The sequence below is a fragment of the Lytechinus pictus genome, chromosome 3 (genome assembly GCF_037042905.1).
Source record: "Lytechinus pictus isolate F3 Inbred chromosome 3, Lp3.0, whole genome shotgun sequence".
Taxonomy (NCBI): domain Eukaryota; kingdom Metazoa; phylum Echinodermata; class Echinoidea; order Temnopleuroida; family Toxopneustidae; genus Lytechinus; species Lytechinus pictus.
Window position 1 is genome coordinate 29101986 of NC_087247.1, and position 27578 is coordinate 29129563.

At 36.5% G+C, this 27578-nt stretch overlaps 1 protein-coding gene across 3 annotated transcripts; it reads right to left on the minus strand.

The window, feature by feature from the left end:
• Positions 1-3336: 3336 nt before the first annotated feature.
• Positions 3337-27578, minus strand: LOC129255723 (carbohydrate sulfotransferase 11-like). Of its 3 annotated transcripts, none has more exons than XM_064096766.1 (6): positions 27445-27578; positions 26503-26583; positions 17359-17577; positions 11546-11680; positions 7643-7978; positions 3337-6239 (listed from the first exon to the last, which is right to left on the minus strand). In XM_064096766.1, exons 3-6 carry the CDS (start codon positions 17542-17544, stop codon positions 5958-5960), a joined length of 939 nt encoding a protein of 312 aa, XP_063952836.1. In that variant the 5' UTR covers positions 17545-17577; positions 26503-26583; positions 27445-27578; the 3' UTR covers positions 3337-5957. The 3 variants fall into 3 exon arrangements, with proteins under 3 accessions (XP_063952836.1, XP_063952835.1, XP_063952837.1); XM_064096765.1 differs by having other exon boundaries at positions 26493-26583; positions 27445-27566; XM_064096767.1 differs by lacking the exon at positions 26503-26583 and having other exon boundaries at positions 27445-27566.

Sequence of the window (27578 nt, forward strand, 5' to 3'; positions counted from 1 at the left end):
AAGTTTCATGAATCAGATCCATATACTTTCAAAGTTATGATGGTAATTCAACAGATACCCCCAATTCGGCCAAAGTTCATTGACCCTAAATGACCTTTGACCTTGGTCATGTGACGTGAAACTCATACAGGATATTTAGTGATACTTGATTAACTTTATGTCAAAGTTTCATGAACTAGGTTCATATATTTTCGAAGTTATGATGACATTTCAAAAACTTAACCTTAGGTTAAGATTTTGATGTTGATTCCCCCAACATGGTCTACGTTCATTGACCCTAAATGACCTTTGACCTTGGTCATGTGACATGAAACTCAGGCAGGATGTTTAGTAATACTTGTTTAACCCTATGGCCAAGTTTCATGAACTAGGTCTATATACTTTCAAAGTTAAGCTGTAATTTCAAAAACTTATCCTTAGGTTAAGATTTGGTGTTGACGCCGCCGCCGCCACCGTCGTCGTCGTCGCCGCCGTCGGAAAAGCGGCGCCTATAGCCTCACTCTGCTATGCAGGTGAGACAGAAAAATCAATAAAAATATTATTATGCTTGTGCAACACTTCTATTTCACCAAGTACTACGATTACATGTACATGTATTTTGAGCTTATTTCAAATGTTTCTTTCCCTGTCCAAAAAGTAACACAACACTCAGATACGTTTGTTAAAATGAGAATATTCTTTATATGAATTGATGAGCACAGTTTTATAGGAGGGAAGGAACATCACAATGCGATGGAGAAAGGGGGAAACAGAAAGAGGAGAAAAAGAGTGGTGAGAAAGAGTTTTGATTAAAAGAAAATAATACACAACTTTAGAAAAAAGTATAAAAGAAACCATTTTGGTAATCTAAACTCACATCCATGAAAATTTACAACACACAAGCCTATGCAGTGTTTTAAAACACGTCTTTTGTTTTAAAAAAAGTTTGTTTAAAACACACCGTTTAAAACGTGCAAACCCTGGTATATAAGGCAATTTTTTTTTGAGGGGCCAGATATGGCGTATTGGGCAAGATTTATCTGAAGAGTTGTGAGCGAGCAAAGCGATCGAGCAAAAAATCGACATTTTTCTTACGAAAATCCAATTTTGCGATAGATTTTGCTATAATATTCAGAAAATGCTATCACATAATATAATTAGTTCAAGTTTTTGTCTTCCCTTTTCTCTTTGTTTTCTTGGTGTGTACGTCACTGTGTACAGGATTTTTTGTTATTGTGTCCGGGCATCAAAGAGAAGCTTCAAGCGGCAGTAGGATGATGAGTAATCCTCGGCAGCCCGGTCATGTTATTTTAAGTTCTCCCGCTTTTGTTTGCCATTTTGTCATCTTTAATCTATTTTTTTTTTAATACTAATTAATGTTAATTAATGTTAATTAATTCCTTCTTTCTTCCTTTCTTTCTGTCTTTCTTTTTTTTTTCTTTACTTTCTTTCTTTCTTTCTTTCTTTCTTCCCTTCTCCATTTCCTCCTTTCCCCATTTGTTTTTCCCCGGTGAAATCCGGCAGGGGGCAGCCCCCCACCCCCGACTGTTACGCCACAGGTAATGTCATATCCTATCGTTCTTTAAAAAAACCAATTATTCGGAAACACACAAATAAAACTGCATAGTCTTTTGGGAGGGATTTAGGACAGAAATAAGATACCCCCCCCCCCCAAAAAAAAAAAAAAAAAAAAAAAAAAAAAAAAAAACAGGACATTTTCGTAAAAGAGTCTTGAAACACCCTCTTCTTTTATGGTAATGTGGAAGGGAGAGTTTTTGTTGTGAATCATTCTCGGAATATATTTACCTCAAACAAAGGAAATAAACGATTAACTGGACAAGACCAATGTCAAACTGTCGCGGTCATAGATGACTTATTACCTTTAACAGGAAAAACCAGATTTCCAAGTTAGAACATGCAGAATAATTACCGACTTTGTAACGTTGCCATTTTGCAATCGTTTGATACCGTATTATCTCGATTACTGAAATATATGATGATATCATTTGCTCCCTCAGTTGATATACCAACCGCATTTTTAAATCTTAGTATTATGTCATGTATTTATTTTTCTGAATGTCTATGACTGGTTCAAAGTGATGCAAATCACATTTCTTTTCTTCGGAATGTAAAATAGACAAATGCAATTGAAACAGAACTTTCTTTATTAAATTCATTTAAAATAATTCAGTTGTGAAATCTTAAAATCTAAAGTAACGTCTGTCGATTGATGAAAAAAATGCCGATAATGATAAATGTGATTTATAATTCACCAAAATCATGTTGTAGGGTGCTTAGGATGAAGGACTATAAATAATAGTTGGAAGCATAAAATGGGGAGGTCTTCGGGTAAATGTATCAACATCTACAAGTTACAACCAAAATGTTAATGCCCTCTACGTTGGTTGGTTCAACAGAAATGCAGTTTTTGAAACCACTCCAAGAACCACTATACCATAATCTCCTATATAGTTTCAGATTTGGAAATAATAAGGGGAAAAATGAGTTAGATGAACATGAAGGTATAGTTGGAACGTATTTATGAATCAGATTAACACTGCATTGATTGAAAACTTCTGTTTTAAAAAAAATCTTCATACAGGATTAATTATGCATTTAGTTAAAACCGTCTCTTTTCAAGTCACTTTGTTGCTTGGTTGAAAAAATCTTTGACGGGAAAGAATTTCCGGTAGTGATGGTGACCTACGAAGTTAAGGGGCGTCAACAACGTTTACATCTTCTCCTTTAGGTGTTTGGCAATTATATATAAGTATGCGTGTATACATGTATATATTTTTTTTTTTTTTGGGGGGGGGGTGGGGGGGCTTGTCAGAAAAAAATATAGGAAAGCGCATCTGAAAAGAATAGTGATCTTTGACTTGTTGTTTATTTATTTTTTATTAATATTATTTGTCTTTTGCTTGTCACCAAAATTTATTCCCCCTCCTCGCGTTTTTCAAGCACGCCGCTGGTTATGTCTAAAGGAATTCAAAATACTTTAATACTTTCAATTCCGACAAATTTCTATTTACCTTATAAAAGTACAATAGTTTCTCTTTACTGGTACTTGTTTCTCTTAACTTCCTTTCTGCTTTTCTTTCTTTTTATTTCTTCCCTTATTTCTATATTTGCTTCTTTGTTCCTTCCTTCCTTTCTTGTTTAATGTAATGTGTATTGGTTTTGCACTTACTAGCTTATTTCAATGATATTTTACTTTTAGATATAAGACATCGTATATCTCTCTTTTCATTCTCTCTCACTCTCTCTTTCTCTAACCATTTACTTAAATTGAAACCAACCTAGTAACACAAACAGAAAAGCCACTCAACGTCTCTCCTGGTTTATCATATTTTTTTTTTCGAACGCCCATCGAATATCCTAAAAAGGGTTAATAAGACGGTACTTTGTCGGTGTTTCAATCTGCACAAGCCGATTTCTGCGAGCTTTACATTCTGTCCAAATCTTTATTTTCATTTGAGAGATGAGAACCAAACCCAAGAATACCTGTGAAAATTTATCCCCATGTTGTATTAATTTCAGTTTCCAGGACTTTTTCAAAGTGTAAACTTTTTTGGATACGCACTGTAGTTAGCCACTGTCTAACGCGGCCAATGGCCACTTATTTTGCGCCCCTTGGTCAATATCCCACCTTCTATAGTGGCCACTGAAAATCAGCTGCACCAAAATTTATGACTCCGACAGTAATCCTTGCACTTGCAGCTGCATCTTAACATAAATCTTACTCTTAAAATAACAATTAAACAATCAACATAAGTATCTGGTGGATAGCAATACATGCAATATATAAAAATTAACTCATTAAAACACATACTGTACATGTATTTTCAGTACATTGCAAAGTATCTCCAATACAAGGTAAATCGAAGATGGCCGCTAACCCGTCTGTAGTAACCACCTGTCTAAAATGGCCACTTTTGTTTTCTTTCGATGGTCACTATACACAATTTGACTGAATATCATCTAGACTTAACATTTTGCACATGTATGCTAACAGTTATATCCTAATTTGAACTAAGTTTTCAGATAAATATAGAAATAAGTACCAAGAATCAGGAAGTCGTTATCATTAAACGTCAGAACCAAAGAAAGGGTTTCTGTTATCTGGTATCAGTTGCAAGTGACTTTCAGGTTTTTTATTTACAAGGAATTGAAACTATGACGAACACATTTTGGCCGTGCCTATGCATTAAAACGGATATCAATAATTTTCAGTCATAGTCCTAAAGCATTTATACAAACTTTCCTTTTGTTTCGGTGGGCTGGCAACTTATCCAGAAATTTTACATCATAACAATGATAATAATAATAATAATAATAATAATATGACAATAATAAAATAATAACATGTGTAGGGCGCTTTATACGGTTGTTTTAAAGGGAAAAGGTGGGCTGACTAATGTAAACAATGATTCCATTGATTATGAAATTAAAATAAAAATGCTAGTGTTAAAAAAAGACAAGTTTTAAGTGAGGATCTGAAATATACACCCGCGCATGGCGAAATGGGGCTGTGTTCTCATATGCATGAATCAATAAAGAAAGGGTCATGTTTATGATAACTTTTTTTAAATAACATGATTAATTGTATATGAAGTTAAAGGCAGGGGCGGGGTAGAGACTTGTTTCAAGAAAATAATTTGACAAAAATACCTACCAGGATGGGATGTGGCTATTATTTGTGACGTAAGATCTTCTTTCAAATATTTGTAATTTTTGTATGAAAGGGAACGAAACAAACGAGATTACAAGAAAAACAGAACATACGTTATCCTGGATAAGGGTATCCTATATCAGGGGTTCAGTAGCTCCCCCCATCCCAAATGAAAAAGTGATTCCAGCTTCTGACATAGCGACTGTGTAAGAAACCAAATGGATTCTCGGCTGCATGCAGTGAAAAATTATTATCAGATGAAGAACATTATTATCTAAACACTTTTTTTTTTGCTTGTCAAATTTTGTCAGGTACGAAGCATCCTTAATTTGTGGTTGAAAACCTTTTTTTTTTTGGGGGGGGGCTTGTCAAAATTTTCCTCCGAAAAATTTGCTACCCCACTTTTGGACAATCCTGGATCCGCCCCTGCTCGTCGTAGTTTATACGTTTTGTTGTTAAAATATACTAATGCTTTATACTAACAATAAGACCATTGGAAATAAGCCTTTCGGCTTTCATGGGCTATCCTGTCAAGTTATTCTTCAATTTCATTGTAATCACCTGTGATGTTCTTGACGAATAAAAATAAATAAATCAATCAAAAAGACCACATAATCTAACCAGGGCTTTGTAACATAAAGCTTAGCGAGTGGGACTGGTTGTTACGATTGATCGTTACTAGTCAATGCAATCAGTCGTAGAAACCTGCCCCACGATCAATCGCTAGGCTTTATGTTACAGGGCTCGGACCATTCTCACTCACATCTATGCATACATGAGCGAAGTTTGAAAATGACCCTTCAAACAGTTCTCCAACGCTGTCCCTTCCAATATGCATACTAGAAACCGTGATTAAAGATGACCCCTCCAATGGTTCTTCGGTTATTGACAGAACCGAATTATTTCAATGTACAAGTATGTAATGACTTCTGTGACCTTTAACTTTGACACCCCCAAGCCTATAAGATCATCGCTAGTCACCGATATAAATACACATTGGACCAAGCTCAATGTTTTTCAAGTTATTGTGAAAACGAAACAGGGAAGATTTATGCGAACAACCTCTGGCAACCTCAGATAGTGGGCGGAGGTATAAAAATAATCGCGAGTGAAACTAAAATGAACTTCAATTTATACCACGCTATAGAATTGGATTTTGCAGTTTAAGGGTCTGTGACGTTACTCTCCTGAAACAATATTCAATTACTATCAGAGCGCTTACCGACCTAACTATAGTAAATCCCGTGTGGGTGTAGTTCAGGGAGCAGCAAATTGCGCCAGCAGCGTCAGCTCCGTTTTATCAAAATCAGTAATTCTTGTTGAATATCGTCGCCTCCTGATCCTGATCAAGCCATTCTTGCAGTTTCCTCAGGTTGTAGCCAAAGAGCTGGTAGTCCAGGTGGTAATACTCTGAGAGTCGCATAATGAGAAGAGGATCCAGGTCGTTGAGGACTTCATGAGCGATATCCTCAGAGTTGGAACGACTGGCAGGGAATGGGAAAGCATCTTTACTAAGACCAACCCGGCGCATGATCTCCCGGGCGTCATTTACTATCGTCTCATAGTGTCCGATGTAATCGTAATCAACCTAAAGAAATGGTAAATAGATAAGATTTAAAAAAATCATCGACATCATTTGGGCTTTGATTATCAAGAATTAAGGGCACCTCCCATTCAGAGGCTAAATTCATTCAAGCTTATCAGTACATTGGTTTATCGCACTCGTGGTTGTATACGATGTGAGCAAAACAAATTTTCACACAATGTGGACAATAAAAATGAAATTGAATTGAAAATTTAAATAAAAAATTATGTTACATATTCTCTCCATTTTGAATGAGTTGTATGGGGGTATATAATTAGGGATTAACAAAACCTTTATATTATTTGATTTGATTTTGTTACATTTCATAACAATAACCATAGTGATAACAAAATGATTAACACATTCTCTCTATTTCTAATGATAGTTTAATGAGGTAAATTATTAGGGGTTATCATAACCGTTATATCATTTTATTTTATTATCACATTTCATGACAATGAACACAATGATAATATAATGATTAACATAGTATTGTTCTAGGTCAGATGTCAATGTTGAAACATGTATATAAACTATGAAAAAAAATACATATAATATCGTAGATTGTAAATGTGGGAGACCGCTTTAAGCTCGGAGGTTGAAAATGATGAAGGCATCGAAAGGAAATGGGGGGGGGGGCAGACTATATTTCAAATGATATTATTGCACGAGAGAAAACCAAGCGAGCCTGTTAAAAAATGCCGTTATCTCTTCAAAATTAGGGGTGCAAAAAGAGAAAGAAATGGGCACTTATCAGGAACAAAAATGATATTTCAGAAAAGGAAAAAAGGGAACAAAATGTGTTACATTTAAACGTGCAAATGATAGGATGAACCAGTTTGCCTTATTAACACTCATGTTGATCAGATGCAAGATGACAAAGGAAGGGTTTCATCGGATCATCGGTAAATGAATTACCAATCACGGTGCAACATATAAATCGGATATCACAATATCAAGTCGAAATTCGCACACAAGGATGCACTTCTTAAATTGATTCAGTGAACAACCTAGTTTCTTGGACGGGTAGCTGTTTGCCCAACATTTCCGATAGAAATGAGTCTCAACGTCGTCAAAAGGAGCTGTTTGCCCAACATTTCAGATAAAAATGAGTCTCACCGTCGTCAAAAGGAGAAGAATTAAAATTCTTTGAATTGTATATTTTGTATTTTAATACCTGAAATATATATTTTAAATTGTTTTTTTTTTCTTGGAAGAATAACCAGGTGCCGGTAACACAAATTAACTAGCTATTAATCGCTAATATGAAAGAACAGTTCTGATTGATTCCTAAGCAGTCTAAGCAAAATGTGCAAGCAACCGTTTCAACGATGATCTTAACAGGCCGTTTTACTGAGCAATTAACGCTAACCTTTGTGTTACGGGGCCCACGAGTGAAAACTTACCTGACACGGCTGACAGCGAGAGTGGTAAGTCTCCCAATGCATATCGTTCTTGATAGCTACCGGTCCGTTGATCAGGAACCGCGAAAAGTCCTCGAAAGATATCCTCAACCTCCGACCTTCTCTCAGCCGTGAAAGCAAGTCCGTTCCTGTGAGTTCGTCCTCGTCGACGTGATCGTGTCTGCAGAGCTCGATGTCGCTGACGTTCCGACCTGCGAGACGGGCGATGTTACATCCATAGCGCATCAAATAGTTTAGGTGATCTCGGTCGTTTGTTCTGACGAACTTGTCGAACCAACCGGAGACCACCCGGAGAATGGGTTCACGCACGAACATGATCTGACGTCACAAAGATAAATGAGAATAGGTGAATAGATAAAAAAAATAAAAAGAAGCCAAATGTAATATGTAGTATGCCTAGCAATTGAGCCTTGAAACTCTTGTTGGAATGCTCCCCAGGGAGTGGAGAATATCATACATTGCGTGCGGGCCTTTCAGTAACCGATGACCGGGGTTGTGGAGCGTTGTGGCCCAGTGGATCAGTCTCCGGACTTTGAAACAGAGGGTCGTGGGTTCGAATCCCAGCCATGGCGTAATTTCCTTCAGCAAGAAACTGATCCACAATGTGCTGCACTCAACCCAGGTGAGGTAAATGGGTACCGGTAGGAAGTAATTCCTTAAAAAGCTGTGTGCGCTATGAACGCCTAGCTTAGCCGGGTTATATAGGAGCGCCTTGAGCACCTAACAAGGTGGATATGTGCGCAATATAAATACCCTATATTATTATTATTATTATTAAAACTTGCAATGTAAAGCGCTTAGAAACTTGGGGCTTTTTCACACGTGAATCTTGAATCATCATTGTAATGATGATTGCAGTTCGTATTTAGAATCATCAGACCTTTCACACGGAAAATTCGTACCGTAATTTGAGTGAAATTTAACAGGAATTCACCTCCGGAGTAGAATTTGAATTCGTGATTGTGATTAACGTTCGTGATTCTAGTTTGGTTTTACACGCGCTAAAAATTCGTCATTAGCCTTTATTATCACTAAAATAATCATTCAAATTACAATTGTTTACCTTGTGTAAGGGCGGAAAGTGTAATAAGCGCTATGTAACCAGTATTACTATTATTATCTGAGCTACCATAACATAGTGGGCCTTTTCACACGTGAGTCTTGAATCATCATTGTATTGATGACTGCAATTCGTCTTTAGAATCATCGGACCTTTCACACGCTCACTCGAATACTGTGATTTGAATTCAAATTCCCGAGCAAAGGCGATATGTGTCCTTGGTGGCTTGTCAATCAAAGCACTGCATCGATACGATGAGGCATGACAATTGTATTATCTACGGAAATGCTTAAAAGGACACGTACGTAAGCTCCGCCCCAGCTGTTTTGGAGGTCAAGCCTTTCACACGTAAAATTCGTATCGTAATTGGAATGAAACTTATTAAACCTGGAATTCACCTACGGAGTAGAATTTGAATTCGTGATTGTGATTAGCGTTCATTATCATAGTTTTGTTTCACACGTGCTAAAAAAAAAATCGTCATTAGAATTATCAGTGGAATCATCATTCAAACATAGAGCTATTAACAGAAGGAGATCTGACTCTCTCAAACGCTTTGCCCCATGCGCGGCACCGCTAAGCTCCATGATTCAAATAACGATTTTTTTTTTTAAAGCCGTGTGAAAGGGCAGAGTATGACCATGGAGCTAATAGCTCTATGGTATGACACTCACTGAAAGTAGTTTTTGAAATGTTACCGCTGATCATTAAATGCAGACGCAGAGGTCTCAATTCGGAGGAAGAGTGGGGGGGGGGGGGGGTCACCGCTAATTTAATGCAAAGGTTGAAGCATTGGAGAAACGAGATTTAGCATTTGAATGCTCCCCCCAAAAAAAATATTTCTAGATTTGTCCATTCATGCCCCACCTTAAGATCAAGTCCAACTTTGTGTTTGATTTCATTTTATTTTCGATCACTATTTGGACCAATATATTGGATATCGATCGACAGTAACTCTTATAGTAATGAATAAATATATTTTTTTGTCTAAATTCCCTCACGGCAAGAAGATTAAAATATGATTTTAATACGATAATCTCCTTCTTTTCAATTTCTCTTTCTTTTCTTTCCCTTTCGTTTCTCTCTGCTTTCATTGTTTATTTTTCGTCTCTTCTTTTTTCCTGCCCTTTCAAAACTTTTACCTTTTTTTACGGGGGGGGGGGGTCGCTCTCTTGTTCAGCTTATACTGATGCCAATGTCCTCGTAGTCTCACGCAACGTCTTCTATTTTCATGTTATCGAGAGTATAATTATTTGGAACCAAAATCCACTTCAGCGTTGAGACGAAAGTAAACACTGTCTCAATTGCAAAATATGCCTCCGACATTTACCTACCCACCCCCACATACGTGGTTCATTTCTGGTTTCACGATTCTTGGACAAATTTTCTGGGAAGTATTTGATTATGCCGCTTTCCTTTTTGGGGAAGAAATAGCAAGGATCAATTTTTTAATAAAGGGGAAAGACCGTAATAACAGGAAACGTTTCGCACGCAGAACCCACAAATGTTAACGGATGTGGACTAAAAGGCTTGATGCCAAAAAAGGCACTTGCCTGATCATTATATGAACAATGTTGGGCCTCTAGGAAGAACAGAGCCATTTTATCAATGGTTCTGAATAGAGTGATCCATCTGTACCTTTTCAAGTGTTTACATATTCATTTTCAAATGATTGTACAATGTATTTTGTTCTGTTTTTGTACGGTGAATAGAGCCAAACCAATCGTTTATCTTTCATAACTTGTAAGAAAGAAATTCAGCTAAGCTTGTCTAATTCTTGAGAGATAATTTGTCATTTTAATGATGAAATAATCAACCACCCAAAAATAATAGTAATGAAGATGAAAATGATTAAACCTGTTAGATAACACAAAATGAACAAAACAATGAGTAAATAAATATATCTAAGTGATTAGATATGAAATGAATAAAGATGGTAAATAACATTAAATGAAACAACGGATTCGGGAAACATAAACATTACAAAATATGACTTAAATCTGTAATCGACGTTCATTCAGTTTGTTATAATTACAGACATTCATAGCAAAAGTCTTCCTTAGTTAAATTGTATTCGTGTCAAAACTTTCAAACAGCCTAACCGAATGCAAAGTGTTAGTAGTTAGAAATTTCCCTTCAGTTTCATTTTAATTGTTTGAATTGTTTTCTTACTTCCAATAAAGAATAGATCTATAGCTTCATGAAAATGAACAATTAAAGCGGAGCACGTGCAGTATAAAATATACATGCTAATTATAGATTTTAATTTAAAATTAATCCAGCTAATGCGAATATGAATGGTAAGATAAAATTTAATTATAAATGTACGTACATGCATATCTATCATTTATTTTGCAAACTTCTTTAACATCCATTTGTTTCTTTTCGATTGTTTCTTATAAGTAAGTGTAAAAAGTGTTAAAACCAATGAAGCTTTAAGTAATTCATTATGAATATGTACTTCTTCGTGTATACTTTAGAATAATAATGTGTAATCTACTACATTGTATTATCATTGTGACATTGTGAGCATGCATGAATGAATGAATGAAATAAATAAATGAATAAATTAATAAATGAATAAATAGATAAATCAATAAATGAATATGTAAATGTAAATAAATAAACAATTAATTGATTAATGCAAAAATATTTATATAAGCCAATCAATGTAGGTATAAATTAATTAAAAAATGAATGAAACAATGAATAAATCAGTAAATAAATCAATAAATGAATGAATAAATACATTTGTTTGTAACCAGATTCATTGGTTTGTTTAATATTGTTATATAACCAATGTAGTGAGCCCTCTATGTTCTCACCTTAGTATAATGTTTAAGTCTGTAATTTCTCTCTGTTGCTGTGTACGTGCTCAGTCGTTGAATCTTGTGACTGCTTTTCTTATTGGCTGCTTCATCAAGGACCTGACGCCAAGTAATGGAGGCAACTTTGCGAATCTACAACACAAATTAAATGAAAAGTTCCGTTAGAAGCTTATTTGGGATTTAACTGTGCGTAATTGTTTGCTCATAAGGAGATTCTAAACAGTGCAATGGACTTTCACACTGGAAAACCTTGGGTGTAAAAAATGGACACCAATTGATGTCTCTTGAGGACCACACTCAAAGGTGTTAACATTACACCCTACAGTTTGAACATAATACCAACAGGTGTTAAATAACCATAGATGCTGTTTAGCACCATGGTGTGTTATACTAACGTCGCAAATTTAGCACTGGTGTAAAATGACTGGTGTTGTCTTCGCCACAGTTATTGCTGTGTAATGATAATACAAATAATTGTATATTAATATCGTGTAAATCCTAAATCTACGTATATACGGTACTCAAATGCGCATAACATCAATGTTATTATTATCATTATATTATCCCGGCTATAGCCGTGCTGCCGACAGGCGCTCTGACATTCGAGGAATTTCTTCCCGGAAGTAGGCTACTGGGTATCCATTCACCTTACTTGGGTTGAGTGCATACAGTGTTGGTAAATTTCTTGCTTAAGGAAAACACGCCATGGCTCCAAGATAGTGTACAAAACGAACTTTTCATCTTGCGCATAGTTCAAATAAATGCACATTGTGACTTTAAGTTTGGAAGTTATTGATTTGGAAGATCAGTGCCAGGCCTATTTTTCATTACCAAATGTCTAATCTAAAGTGTAATGTGGAAAATAACAGAGTAAAGCATCAATGGCGTAACAGGCGGGGAGCAGGCTGCCCATCTCCCCACCGGCGGATTTCACCGGGAAAAGTAAAAAAAAAAAAAAGGAAAAGGAAAAGGAGAAAAGGGAGAGGGAAACGGAAAAAGTTTAAAGAAAACTATGGAAAAACATAAAAAGGGAAAACGGAAGGATATTGAGAAAAAGAAATATGTGAGAAAGAACAAATCATCCCGAAATTATAATACGTTAGCATGATAAATAAGAAAGGGAAATAAATAAAAAAATGATAACTGAAAAGCAAAAAAGGGAAATGAAGGTAGAATGTAATGAATCAAAAGCTTAATTGGAAAATGAATAAAAGGGACAAGAAAAAAACAAACGAGGAGAACTTAGTAATGCGACCGGGCTGCCGAGGATTTAAATTAAAGAACGGAAAGAAAGATGGATGGCATATAACATTATATACATCGGTGTTTTAAGTCTATCATAAGCTTGCTATAAATGTTAAGCAATAACGGTCGCAATCGGGACAAAAAGGTCCTTAGCCAAAGGTAAGTACGTGAGTAAAGCTTATATGCTGGCAAGCGTTACCGTAAAAAGCCTCTTAATTTTTACTTTGGCTAAATCTTTAAAGTTACCTGGGGATCTGCCCCAGACCCCATGCAGTAGGGACTCTGTAACCTCTAAAGGGCTAAAGAGAGAATTGTCTATAACAGGCTTTATAAATTTATGGATGATCATAAGTATTTGAATTCTGAACAATATGGATTTAGACGATCCAATTCCACCGACCTTGCACTATTGAAGTTTTATGATCGTGTTTCAACAGCCTTAGCAGCTCGCGAGCATGTTGTTGGTGTATTCATGGATCTCAGCAAAGCTTTTGATACACTTGATCATTCGATTCTACTTTGTAAATTGGACCACTATGGAATACGAGGTGTCGCACAACAATGGTTTTCAAGTTATTTATCTCTTAGAAGACAATATACTCATTACAAGGGTACTGACTCAGATGTTTCTTCTCTAACATGTGGTGTCCCACAGGGGTCTATTCTAGGCCCACTACTATTTCTCATATACATTAATGATATTTGTGATGTTTCAGCTGCTTTGCATTACACTTTATTTGCAGATGATACTAATGTTTTCATTTCACATCGTGATCTAAATGTTCTAGAGCGCAAACTGAATTCTGAACTTCCGAAGCTGACATTATGGTTCAGGAGTAACCTATTATCCCTGAATTTAGGAAAAACAAATTTTGTTCATTTTCAGGGGAGGAAATCTACTGGTAACAAACAAATAAGCATTAAAGTAGATGGAGTTGAAATAGAACAAAGGCAGTGTACACAGTTTCTAGGTGTGTATGTTAATCAGAATCTAGACTGGAGTGATCATGTCACTCATATTGTTACCAAAATTTCTAGAAATATTGGTGTATTATATAGGGTAAAAACATTTGTTAATGATAGGATATTATTTATGATATACAATACTCTTGTACTGCCACATATTTCACATTGCAATGTTCTTTGGGCTACATCAAAAGTGTCAACTACCAATATATTTCTCCTGCAAAAGAAAGCAGTTCGCATATGTACTGGGTCTGGTTACAGAGACCATACAAATCCCTTATTTGTAAAGCTGAAGTGTTTGAAGGTAGAAGATATAAATTTTTTGCAAACTGCCTTATTTATGTTCCGTTTTAATGCCAATATGCTGCCTGACTCATTTTCTTCAATGTTTCAGCCTAACAGCACTGTCCATTCATATAGCACAAGACAGTCATCGAACATACATTTGGTTAATCCCCGCACCGCATTAGCTCATAAATCAATCAGACACCGTGGTTCAGATGTTTGGAATTCTCTTCCACATAATATTCGAAATTTGAAAACCTCACATTCTTTTAAATTGGCTGTAAAGCACAATCTCCTTTCAAAATTACAGAATGTGTAAACTGCTAGTAACGTATACATGTAAGTAATTAAATCTTCTTTCTTTCTCTTATTCGTAACTGAAGATTAAGAATTTAACTTTGTTGAATTACTCTACCATATATTCATAACAATTTAAAACTTAATTGTTATATCTCGGCAGTCTATCACTTTTACATTCTTCTCTTTCTTTCCTCTCTTCCTTATTCTTACATTTTTATTTTGTTTTCTTGGATGCAAAACCAGTTTAAAGGTGCTTAAACCAATCAAGCTTTTAGCTTATGTTGCAACACCTTTGTATGTTCATTATTTACTTGTGTTTTCATATATTTATACATTATCTGTGTATTCTTTTACATTGTATATTGTGAACATGCATGAATAAATAAATAAATTAAATAAATAAAATAAATAAAATAAATAAATAAATAACGGGGTGGCCCCTACAATGGACACTTCCTGCACTAAGCTTTGCGTTAAAGCAGTGCCGTGCATGGGGGGGGGGGGTGGTCCCACAGTCAAGGAAAATAAAAGAGAATAAACAAGGCAATAAAATGAAATAAATCAATGGAAAAATTGAGTATGTTATTTGCTGAATAAAATGTAAAAATATGTCACATAATTTAAATTTCATTTCAAAAGGCAATATTTGTTCTGGCTCGCTGAGGACTTTTTACACATTTTCAAACATTTGCTATGTTATGCACCCTCAAAATATTTGGTTTATTACGCAACTGCGTTGAATGAATGAATTGTGTAAAAGCTATATACATGTATATATACCCATGCACGATTTGATTAAAAATAGCGGTCGTCTGTAAGGTTTAAAATGGCTTTTAAAACAAGAGGTTTCGGGGGCTCCGCCCCCGGACCCCACCAGCATAGCTCTGGCGTACATATGGAATGGTTTGGGCTATGGCTCCCAAAAGTTCTACAACCAAGAATAAAAAGAATAGGAGGAAAGAAAGAAAAGCAAAGGACAAGTGCAAGATATGTTATTTTCTGAATATCGTATCAAAATCTATCTCAAAGTTAGATTCTCATAAGAATGTAATTTTTTTCTCGCTAGCTTCGCTCGCTCGGGACTTACATTATACAACTTTTTGCCACACGAGCCACAATGTGCTCCCTCTTTTTTTTTTTTACTCATCACGCTACTGCCGCGTCAAGTCCTAATGCTCGCGCACAATCATAAAAAAAAAAATATTGTTCACAGTGGCGTATAGACCAAAAAGAATAAAAGCGAAAAGAAAAGAGAGATCGTTGAATATGATATCATTTTCCGAATATTATGTCAAAATCTATCACAAAATTGGATTTTGCTCCGCTCGCTCGCATTTTTTCTGATGAATTTTGTCCGATACACCATTTCTGGCCCCCTAATTTGTTTGCCTCATTACGCCACTGCCTGTTCATACCATGATATGACCGGGAATGTTTTGGCTCTGGCCCCCCCGGCCACCGACCCCTGTTACGCCCTTGTAAAGCACAGAGGTAAAGAGGAATTTCATTCCCACAAAACCACGTCACAAAAGTTTTGGTATTACTATTATACCATAATTATGCTCAAAAGCATTTACATACATCTCTCTGATGAAACCTTAGAAGCAGAATGCTCGAAGGTTCCCTTGTACTTATTTAACTTTTTAATGCACTTGACGACATAATTAAGATTAAATCACAATAACACCGAAAAGCTAAACAAAGAACAACAGAGAAATGTGATGAAACACAAGCAAAAAAAAAGACCCTCCCCCCAAGAAAAAGAAAAAAATATATATACACGTATAAATAAATAAATGAATACATAAATAAATAAATAAAATGACAAATGAAAACAAGGCAAAAGCGATTTTGTGTCTCGCCCACTTATGAAAATAACCAGAAATATCGTGATTTGCGAGGGCACACAACAGAATTGTATCAAAATTTCATTGTGAAATGACTGGGATGGAATTACACTGGTCATAAGAGCCTTGCACGTAAACTTTAATGTTGACCTGAAAATGACTTTTGACCTTACCATGTGACCTCCGACTGCAGCATGACATGCAGGTTGCCTAAGTACATCTACCGTCCAAGTTTTGTTGAAAAGTGACTTACGGTTGCGGAGTTAGGTGTCATAAGAGAGTCTTGCATGTAAACTTTAACGTTGACCTGAAAATGACCTTTGACCTTACCATGTGACCTCCGACTGCAGCATAACATGCAGGTCCCCCAAGTCAATCTAACATCCAAGTTTGGTTGAAAAGTGACTTACGGTTGCGGAGTTAGGTGTCATAAGAGAGTCTTGCATGGCTTTAACGTTGACCTGAAAATGACCTTTGACCTTATCATGTGACCTCCGACTGCAGCATAACATGCAGGTCCCCAAGTCCATCTACCATCCAAGTTTGGTTGAAAAGCGACTTACGGTTGGGGAGTTAGGTGTCATATGAGAGTCTTGCATGTAAACTTTAACGTTGACCTGAAAATGACCTTTGAACTTACCATGTGACCTCCGACTGCAGCCTAACATGCAGGTCCCCCAAGTCCATCTACCATTTAAGTTTGGTTGAAAAGTGACTTACGGTTGCGGAGTAAGGTGTCATAAGAGAATCTTGCATGTAAACTTTAATGTTGACCTGAAAATGACCTTTGAACTTACCATGTGACCTCCGACTGCAGCATAACATGCAGGTCTCCCAAGTTCATCTACCATCCAAGTTTGGTTGAAAAGTGACTTACGGTTGCGGAGTTAGGTGTCATGAGAGAGTATTGCATGTAAACTTTAACGTTGACCTGCATGTAAACTTGAACGTTGACCTGAAAATGACCTTTGACCATAATCATGTAACCTCCGACTGCAGCATAACATGCTGTTTCCCCATGTCCATCTACCATCCAAGTTTGGTTAATTACGGTTGTGGAGTTATGTGTCATTAGGTTTGTGACGGACGGACGACGAACGACATTTGGATCCCTAAGTATCGCCTTCACCTCTGGTGGGCGAGATAAAAAAGGGTGATTATAGATACCTGACAAAAGATGAGATGGTGATTGTCGTCAACGAGGAGATGTCCGGGGATCGGGGGCTTGGCCCCATGTGCATTTTCTTCAAGTAAGGTGCAGACATTGGCTACAACGTTCTTTCGTAGTGAATGGGCTTCATCGAACGGGAACAAGGGCTTGTTCATCGGGTACATCATGGCGTGGTAGTTCATTCTAACCAGCTTTGCCTGCTGCTGACGAAGTTTCTTCGAGAAAGCAATAAGTTATCATAATAATATGCACACTCAGAGAATAAGATATAACTAAAATGTCAAACCATTCAACAGAAAGCAGTTAAATAACCAAAGCTAGCCTTCCAGTTTCAAGGGGAATTTCACCCTGACAAAAACTTTATCATAAAATAGTAGAAAAAATAATAATTATAAATATTGGCGAAGGTTTGTGAAAAATCCATCAAAAAAAATAAAATGTTATTAGAATCTTATTTTTGTGACGTCATGTGCGAGCAGCTTTCCCTATACCATGTATATCGTATGATAAAATAAAGTCAATGAAATGCTATTTTCTCAGAAAATGGAAAGGTTTTTTATTGTACCTTCAGCATATCAATAGACAAATTTTACACCTGCTCCATGAAAAAAAAAGAAATATGAGTCATCACGAACCATTAAAGATTTGGAAAATTATGCATTTCATATTACATGACATATGGGGCAGCTCAGTGCTCGTATATGAGGTCACAATTCAAAAACTTAAAATTATGATTAATAAACTTTCTTAATCTTTGATGGATATTTCTCAAACCTTCACCATTTTGTTTTACAATAAACTTTTGATAGTGTGAACTTCCTATTTGAAGGGGTACCCTTGACTAAAAATAATATGATTTCAACAGACAGGAGCGCCTTGAGCACCTAAAAGAGATGGATACGTGCGATATACAAATACCCACATGTTTTATCATTATTATTATTTATTATCATTATAATTATGTAAAATCAGACAAACTATAACACTGAAAATTGCATCAAAATCGGACTATGCAGGAATAACAGTAATGACATTTCAAAATTTTGCATTACTTCAGTGAAACAGTAGATGCATGTCTTAATGATATGCAATGAGGAAGATACCACCACTTATTCATACAAATTCATGAAATTAAGTTTATTCAAATTTCAAATAATTTAAAGTCGCGATTATTATGTTTCAAAATGAAAGAGGAACTGCGATTTCGATCGGACCGTGACCATTGATATTTTTTGCCAACATACGCAACAATGAAAAAAATGCATTTTTTAAATTACGATAAAAAAAATTAATTACTTTATAAAATCTATTTTGTAAATAATTTTGTATTTTTTAATTTCTTAATCGCGACTAAAAAAAAAATCAACGTTCACCTGTGTGAACACCACTGTCGTGCCGGTCAGGGGATTGCCATGAGGATGGACGAATATTTCAGACCGATGCGCTCCATATCAGATCGGTCGAGACGTTTTGATAGGCCTTCGGGTCTGTGTATAAGGGAGCTTTCGCAACATCTACGCGGACGCTTTCTGGAACATAGAGTATCTATTGTCAAATGCCCTTCATGACTTTGTCGAGGGTCAGTGAATCGAAACAGCAGTTTTGTCGGTAGTCGGTGAATCTGGACAAACGACATAATTTTATTTGCGATTTTTCGTCAGCTCGCAAACGTCGGACGAAACTGCTGTTCCGATTTACTGAGCCTCGACAAAGACTTCATTGTGATTTAACTTTCATTTTCAATGTATTTGCTGCGTTGCTGGATCCATTCCGCGTCGCTTAGCGAAAACTCGCTATTGGTGAAGTTGGCGTAGAATGCACCTTTACATTCAAGTCAATCACAAGACTGAATCATTACAAGTCTCTATAGCACGTTCATCACGTAACACATTCCTTTATTTCTATTCTATTCATCATCTCAGTGATAAAGTTCATCACAAAGTCATGCTACTTTACACATTATACCCACACACTGAAGTAGTCAAGTGATAAAGATCGATTACGAGCAGGCTTCAAATTTATGAATGGTTTCCATGGGGGAGGAAAAATGGCATTCATGTTAGAGGATCTTTACGGGGATAAGACTAAGCAAATACGGAGAAAACGCTTCACCCAACCCACATTGGCAACCGTTTCTCGTCGTTATTATGATCTTTGTTTCAGAATTGTACCACCGACTGTTTATTCAAGACGAAATGACGCGCCTCCGAAAATCATAAAAGGAACGTGTACACCAGGTTGATTACTCATTACAAACGAACAAAATACCGGCGATCTGACAAAGTCACTGGGATACGGATTCGAAGGGCGGGAGCAGTTTACTGACCGGTAAGTCAATTCTGATGTCATACTGTTGCATAGTTTTGGGGCAGCTACTGAAGCCAATTTAGGTACAGTGCATTTTGGAAAAGCCGTCAACTCATCCAGGCTTAGGGGGAATACTGAATAATACAATTGGCATAATAACGTTCCAATCGGAAATCGACGATATACAGAACAAAATATCATAGGGCCTTTTCACACGTGAATATTGAATCATCATTGTAATGATGATTGTTATTGTTATCGTGACTGCGATTAGCGTTCGCGATTCTAATCATGTTCTAGTTTGGTTTCAAATTACGATTTTTTTTTTTACCGTGTGAAAGGGCGGTTAATTGCGTTTAAAATGGATGTTTCTCGTTTCGCAAGTCATAATCTTTGATAAGAGTCGAAGGCTCCACGTCCTCTTGAAAACAAGTGTGCAATAACAATAGTATTGGACGTGACACTCGCGAAGTGTTGAGCAAAGAACAATTGATTACGTAATAGCAAACCCCCTTTTGTCACGTTATTGTTCATTATTTTTCGTGCTGTTACAAGCGGTGAAAGCATCAGAGATGCAAATGTCACTGAACTCTTCATGGGCCTTTTCACACGTGAATCTTAGATATTAATAATTGTAATGATGATTGCATGCGTTAATGATTTTGAACATGTTCTAGTTTGGTTTCACACGTGCTAAAAACTCGTCATTGGCCTTATTTTTCACTGGAATCATCATTCAAATTACGATTGTTTTTACCGTGTTAAAATGCGGTTTGTGTCCTTGCTCTTCCCATGTATGCGCAACAGAAAAGCAAAAGTCATAAAATGACTGGAAAGAGGTAACTGTCCACAAAAGCGGTTTTAAAAGTGGACATGGTCCTATTTCAATTCTAGATCAATATTTTGGATTAAAACTCATGTGGAAGTTCATAAATCCAAAGAGAGATTCATAATCAGCCTAAAAAGATTTTCTTCCCCCTTCTTATACGAGAATCCAAATATATATATATATATATGTATATTTATTGGAATATATTTATTCAGGAAAAACACAAGATCAGTATAAAAACACTGTATTACATCAAGGTCCTGAAAAGGTTAAAAAGTTACATCAAAAATCAAAACTGATATAAGAATACGACCAGCTGCACATAATAAGCTATAAAAAAAAAAAGAAGAATGACAATGGCAGTTCGTATTTACGCAATATATATATATACTTATTTTCAATTCAACAGAAAATCGATTGTTCTTGTAAAATCTGAAGGTTATCATTTTACATCATATGCAAACATAAGTTGCGGGAAGGGTTTAAACAAATTATAAATTTATCGTGCTGGACAAAGTGTATGCTACTGACCGGAGCTTGTCTATCCAAAAAAATATCTTGAAGTCGAATGTCTTCATTAAGACTACAATACATATGTAAGTAATGATTTGCAGGTAAGAAAATTGGTATTGGTAAAAGTGTTTTGATTTGAAAGAACTATTTAAAAAAAGTAATCAGTCACTTTTTGCAATGTCCTGATTATGTAATGCAACTAACCGAGGCGTTCACAAAATACAGACTGCAACCTTTCTGTTTATTGTTTTAGAGCATTATGGTTGTCAATTTAAATTCACAGTATATATAACATTGACAGAAAGACTCACCCCTAAAAAAACTGACAGTACCAAATAATACAAAAGACCCATAAAAGTATAATGCGACTGACGGTGGAATCGCCCCTATATAAAACCTTATTGCCATGGAAAACTATGAAACTTATACAAGTTTTCGGAGCAGGGTTGTATTTAGGCCACCTATATGAGTGTTATTCATGCTCAACCTTTGACATAATTAGAACAGGCTGGACGAGACTTCCCCCAAATGAAATCATGCATCATCGTCCTTACCAATGAACACATTAGGTTTACTTGACTCATAAGACATGAATGTATAATCTAATTATTGTTAATCAGGGGCCCGTTGCAGAAAGAGTTGCGATCAAACGCAACTCAAAAAATCTTGCGCAACTTAATTTTCAGCAAATGAAGCACCCGTATTCGGGACTTGCGCTTGATAATTTGACTTGCGTTTAAACGCAACTCTTTCTGCAACAGGCCACAGGACAGGCAGAGAATCTGAAAAGCGCTGGAAGTAATTTGGTTTCCTTGGATTATCACGCACTATACCATTCAATCAGTCAGTCACTTCGAATGAAGATAGTCATCTACTCGACAGAGAGCAATATAGCATGCATGGATGTATAGTGTTAATGGTAATGATCTCTTTAAAAATACTGGCCTGTCTTTAGATTTGGTTAATCCCTCAAAAAGTGCATGTCACCATTCCATTCCATGACTAGATTTTAATTTCATGTCCCCCCCCCCAAAAAAAAAAAAAAACGGTTGTGATGTGAAAGATATCAACAAGTAGAACTAGATCCATAAACTTTCAGAGATTAAAATTTAATAAAGTTTGTAGACCATAAAAGACCTTTGATCTTGGTCAAGTGACCTGAAACTCAGGCAGAATGTTCAGTGATACGCCATTGCCTTTATGTCCAATTTTCTTGAACTAAATCCATCATGTCCATAAACCTTTAAAGTCATGACATTTAAAAAACGTAGCCTTCTTTAAGAATTTAATGTTGACGACCCTGTATATACCACTTACTGTATTCATGTACTTATGTCGATATGATTAATTACCATTATATCCCTCTTATGAATATACATGAGTATTCTTAAAAAATTGGTCAATTAATTCGCGATCATGTGACGAAATATAATTTCAATAGGAAAGCACATCGCTGCAAATAGCTCTGTCTAGTTCCTGACTTGACCGGATCCAAATCCGTACCGATAAATCCGTACCGATATATCCGCAAAAATAAATAAAACGAAATAAACTACAAGCTCTCTCTCAAATTACTTACCGACAATCTGAGAAGAAAAAGTGTGGAATTGGGACTAGATTGTCATGCAGAAAATATTATTCCATGACGGATATTCATACAGGATTGTTCGAATTATACCTAACAAGGTAAGTCAAGATCCGGGATCAAGATTCGATAAGTTAGCCGGTGCGTTTACAATTGTAATTCTCAGTCTCATTAAGGACAAGTCCACCCCAACAAGAAGTTGACTTGAATAAAAAGAGAAAAATCCAATGAGCATAACACTGACAATTTCATCAAAATCGGATGTAAAATAAGAAAGTTAAATCGAGACATATACTGTTGCAGGTATACCCACACAGAAGAAAAGATTCTACCATAATTATAATGATTTTGTAACACGATGATGCCTTGACTTGCAAAGAGCTATACGCATTTATTTATTGTTCTGAAGTTAAGAAATTTGCACAACGGTCACGGTGGTATGGCGGGCAATCCACGTTACTGATCGAAAATTAGCCACCTTTCGCAATCCTCACGGACGCTAATATTAGTGTCCCCTAACACAAAAGTTAACGCTTAATCATACACTTGATTTTTAAGATTGATTGTACATTATAGTCAATAGAATCAAACGTAGAAAACTGCTCTACAATCAATGCTAAGCTTTGTGTTACAGGGGGTTACAGGCCCTACATATCTGTTTTTCGTGTGCAAAATTCTTTCCCGCGACACCCGCACCATACATGCATGTACATTACGACTGATGGCTGGAGATATTCGAAATACAGGACCTACAATAGATTATGACATGGTAAAGAAAGTGGTTTTTCAAACAAATCGAGTACATATTGAGTGAGGAAAAGGTACTGAATTAAGGCTTAGATATAGATCATTACAGTCCATCGAATCGATATTGCATTTAATGTGGATTATTGGTGGATCTCTGGCAATTGATTCCATGGGTCAAATCACCTCTCCAGCCAAAACCATTTCGCATGCGTTATGTACACAGCATGTATACGTCTGAACACGTACCAGCCGAATTTTTCTTTTGTTTACTCCTACACAAACGACATGCCTCTAGCACACAATGTCATGGGCATTATGTTTTACTTTCCCCAGAAATGGGGGATTAGATTCGAATTCCCGGGGGGACCACTTCCATTGATGAGTGGATACCAGGCACGACCATGCGGTTTCGAAAAGCACCCTAAACAAGGGAAGCAAGGCTTTTCCAGATTATGAAAATGCATCTCTTAACAAGTATTTCGCTTGGGAAACCCTAGTATTGAAAACATATCCTCCTTTTCAGTATTTTAAACATCGTTTTTTACACCCTTATAACGTTACATAGGCCTTATACTTAACGTACTTGCCCACTCTTTCCCTTTTTACGCGTGGTCGCGCCTGGTATCCACTCTTCAATGGAAGTGGGCCCCCGGGCGGCCTCTCGAGCTCTGGGAGGAACCAAATGTGGCGTTGGAAAGTCGTCCTAAATCGGATATATCGCTGCTACCATAGTAGCAACCAGAATTTTGCACACGAAACGCAGATTGAATGTTTCCAATCCAAATGCGAAACGAAAAAAAATCTCATGTCACACAATTTGCATTGCAGGACAGAGTTTTACGACCATGACGACGGGCCCAAAAGTCTCTTCCAAAATCAACTACCGTCGCAAAAAGGGGTTCGCGTTCTTCAACGAAAGGTCGGGAACATCACACAGTCGCGAAATTGAGGGTATGCTACCTGCTCGGTTGTGATCGTATCTATTCGACCAATCAGAGAGGCAGATTAAACCTCTCCAAAGTTGCTTAGCCAGTACCTTAGCAAGTATTGATGTAGTTACCCGAGTTAAGCCCCAGTCACATAGACCCCAGACCATCCCGGATCTGATCCGGGGAGAGATCCGTGTTGGCGCCTTGGGCACCCTTGGAGGTCCCTGGTTTTCCTTGTCAGTAGGTCATTGTTCGTCCTTGAATGTCCGTGAGGCCAACACTGCAGAGTTTTTTTGCTGTCAAAAATATCCAGCGTCATCCGTGGACTGTCGTGTTGGCAAAGCAATCCAGGATGGTCCGTGTAACTGCCGTGTAGGTCCGTGTAGATCAGTGTAGTTGTCGTGTGGCTGCCTGGAGTATCCTTGGCAGTCCGTGACTTTTTCACATCAATTTTATACAACGCTGTTTACTTTATGAACTTTCCAGTGACATAAACATGCTTAGTTCATTTAAGATTAAATATTCAAAATTATAATTTGTTGTTTAAGATTTCAAGCACTAAAGGTACAACTGTAAACATAGCAAACGGTGTTATATGGGTCATTCTTCAATAAGTGTATATTTTCGACCATTGTGGGATGATGAAATTCAAAACTATTTCTAAACTTTCTTTTTGTCTGTTTAATATATTTGTACATCTGTAGATTATGGAAATACTGTTTGGCGCGATCTTTATGGGGACTAAGTTATAATTTTGGGGTCTTTTTAAACATGTACACTGTTAATGCGTCATCTCCGTCACAATTTTTTTTCTCAAATAAATCGCCTCTCTTTCACTGAAGAACGAAATAAACTTTATATCCGATCTCCGTTTGAACAGACGGGGTGACTGTGAATATAAACAAAAACGCTGGTCAGCCACATTCTGATTTTTTTTTCTACAGCTGCCATTTATACCTGCCTTGCTGAATGAAAAGTGAATTTCGCCAAATCTTGTCATTTTTTATCAGTGTGAGCAAATTTTATCAGGAAATTCAGACGAAGAGAGGTATATGATTTCGAGTTAATAGATCGCTAAAAATACCAATACAAATAATTTTTACTCTAGAATAATCTCTGATAAAATTTATGCATTTGAACTGAGCGTGACGGAGATGACGAACGCGTGACGGAGATGACGCACGCGTGACGGAGATGACGCTGTTGTCTATAGGGTGGCGATTTCTTGTTCTGCTTTTGTCTGTTCACAAACGGGCAATATGCGTTATATACAGTGCACTCTCGATATAAAGAAGTCCTTGGGACCCATCAAATTAGTTCTTTATAACGAAATTTCTTTATATAAGGGTTGCCAAAACAATAAAATACAAAGGAAATCCAAGATATGGGACCAGAGATGATTTTACTTCTTTTTTTTTCATGAGAATCCTGAAATTCAGTTTCATAACAGAACAATTTTCCATCATTGTGTAAGCACACAAAGATGTGTCTTATATTTGTAAACCATTACAAACTATGAACATTTTCTTCAATTCATATTCAGCAACAAATTTCACCTAAAACATCTATCAGACAACTCATCACAAATGTTCCAAACTAGATGTAAGATATCAGTTAAAGTGTCATTTAATTATTGTAACCATAATGCAATCCTATAAATTTGAGGTGAAATGTGAAAATATTCAATATCATACTAATTCAAGACTGTCAAAATGTTTAAAGTCTTTACAATTATTCATGACTTCATAAGAAATCAATAAGGACACATGTTGAGAAGTTTTAATCTCAAAACAAGCTAGAACATCTGAAATGTTTCCAATATTGTGTAAGCACACAAACAAGTCTGTCTTATACTATTAAACCAATACAAACTATGAAAAAAAAAATCAATTCATACTCTGCAACAATTTTCACCTGTAACATCAAACGTAGAACAACCCATCATAAAATATCTCTAACTAGATGGAAGAATTGAATTAAAATTTCACTGATTATTGTAACCATAATGCAGTTTTATAAATTTGAAGTGAAATTTAAAAATATTCACAGTTCCAGACTGCCAAAATTGTAGTCTTTACAAAAATTCATGACTTGATTTGAAATCATTGAATAAGGACACATGTTAAGAAGTTTTAATCTCAAAACAAACTAGAACATCTGAAATGTTTCCAACATTGTGATTAAGCACACAAACAAGTTTGTGTTATACATGTATTATACCAATACAAACTATGAAAAATTTCGACGGTCAGGGTCCCTCTTCATCCGTTCCCGGTAATTCTTAGCCCTCTCGGCAGCTGAAAGCACCATTCTGAAAATATATAGTATGTGTACAAATTATGTTATTATTAATTGATCCTAATGCATTTTGTCATTTTCATTCCCATTTATATCCATGAACTTTATCTTTTTTATCATCATTGGACATTGCTCTATTATAATTGTTCTATTTATTAATTTATCATATATTTTTTTATACCAGTGGCGTATCAGGGGATGTGGGGCAAATGTCCCAGGGGCGAAAAATATCGCCAAAATAAAGCCAAAAAAAAAAATCTCTGTTTGTTCACAACCTATGCCTTAATTGCAATGTTCAGAAAAGGCTGGGGGGGGGGGGCACCGATATCCATGCATACGCCACTATCAACACACCACTCTGGCAATAAGAAGAAGAAATATCACTAAAGGTGCACTACAGACTGGTCACAGTATAAGCAGTGCAATCCATCATCCCATGGCCATAGACATCACCAGCACTTACACAGATATGGGTATGTGGGACAAGGTAAAGTTAATGATATCTGTAGTACTGTACGGTGTACCAATTTAGATCTGAAGTCCTCCAGACCAAGGCCAAGGGTCACTTTTCATGTTGTAAATATAGCCGTAAGTTTATCATGAGCCCAATGTGTCAATTAACTAAGTTCATAATTCAAATCAAACTCATCATCTCCGTCACGAAAGAGCCGTGACGGAGATGATGCGTGACGGAGATGACTATCAGACACATATGCACCGATAATCAATGTCTGCAATACCAACTAACGCGAGTGCGGCATTGGCTGTTCTGTGGGCACGTTAATCTTTCATAGAAACGATTAGAAAATAAATGTAACACCTTTATCTAGCTAATACCAAGCGTTCGGAGATGACGCTGAATAAAGGTACGCACCTGGTTTTTGACGAAGATGCCGCCCGAACAATGTCAAAACCCCGGAGATCAGGGAAAAAACGTGTCGATTCTTTCTCCGTACTATCCACCGGCCATTTTGCAACCACAATCTTGAAAACCGTGCACTTTGTTGT

Bases quoted from the DNA above. Each gene is read 5' to 3' on its own strand.
- LOC129255723 (XM_064096766.1), bottom strand. From the start codon at position 17,544: ATGAACTACCACGCCATGATGTACCCGATGAACAAGCCCTTGTTCCCG. The intron at 11,681-17,358 runs GTATCTATAATC...TTTGTGTTGTAG, and splicing joins ACCATCTCATCTTTTGTCAG to ATTCGCAAAGTTGCCTCCAT. The intron at 7,979-11,545 runs GTGAGAACATAG...TTGTGACGTCAG, and splicing joins GACTTAAACATTATACTAAG to ATCATGTTCGTGCGTGAACC.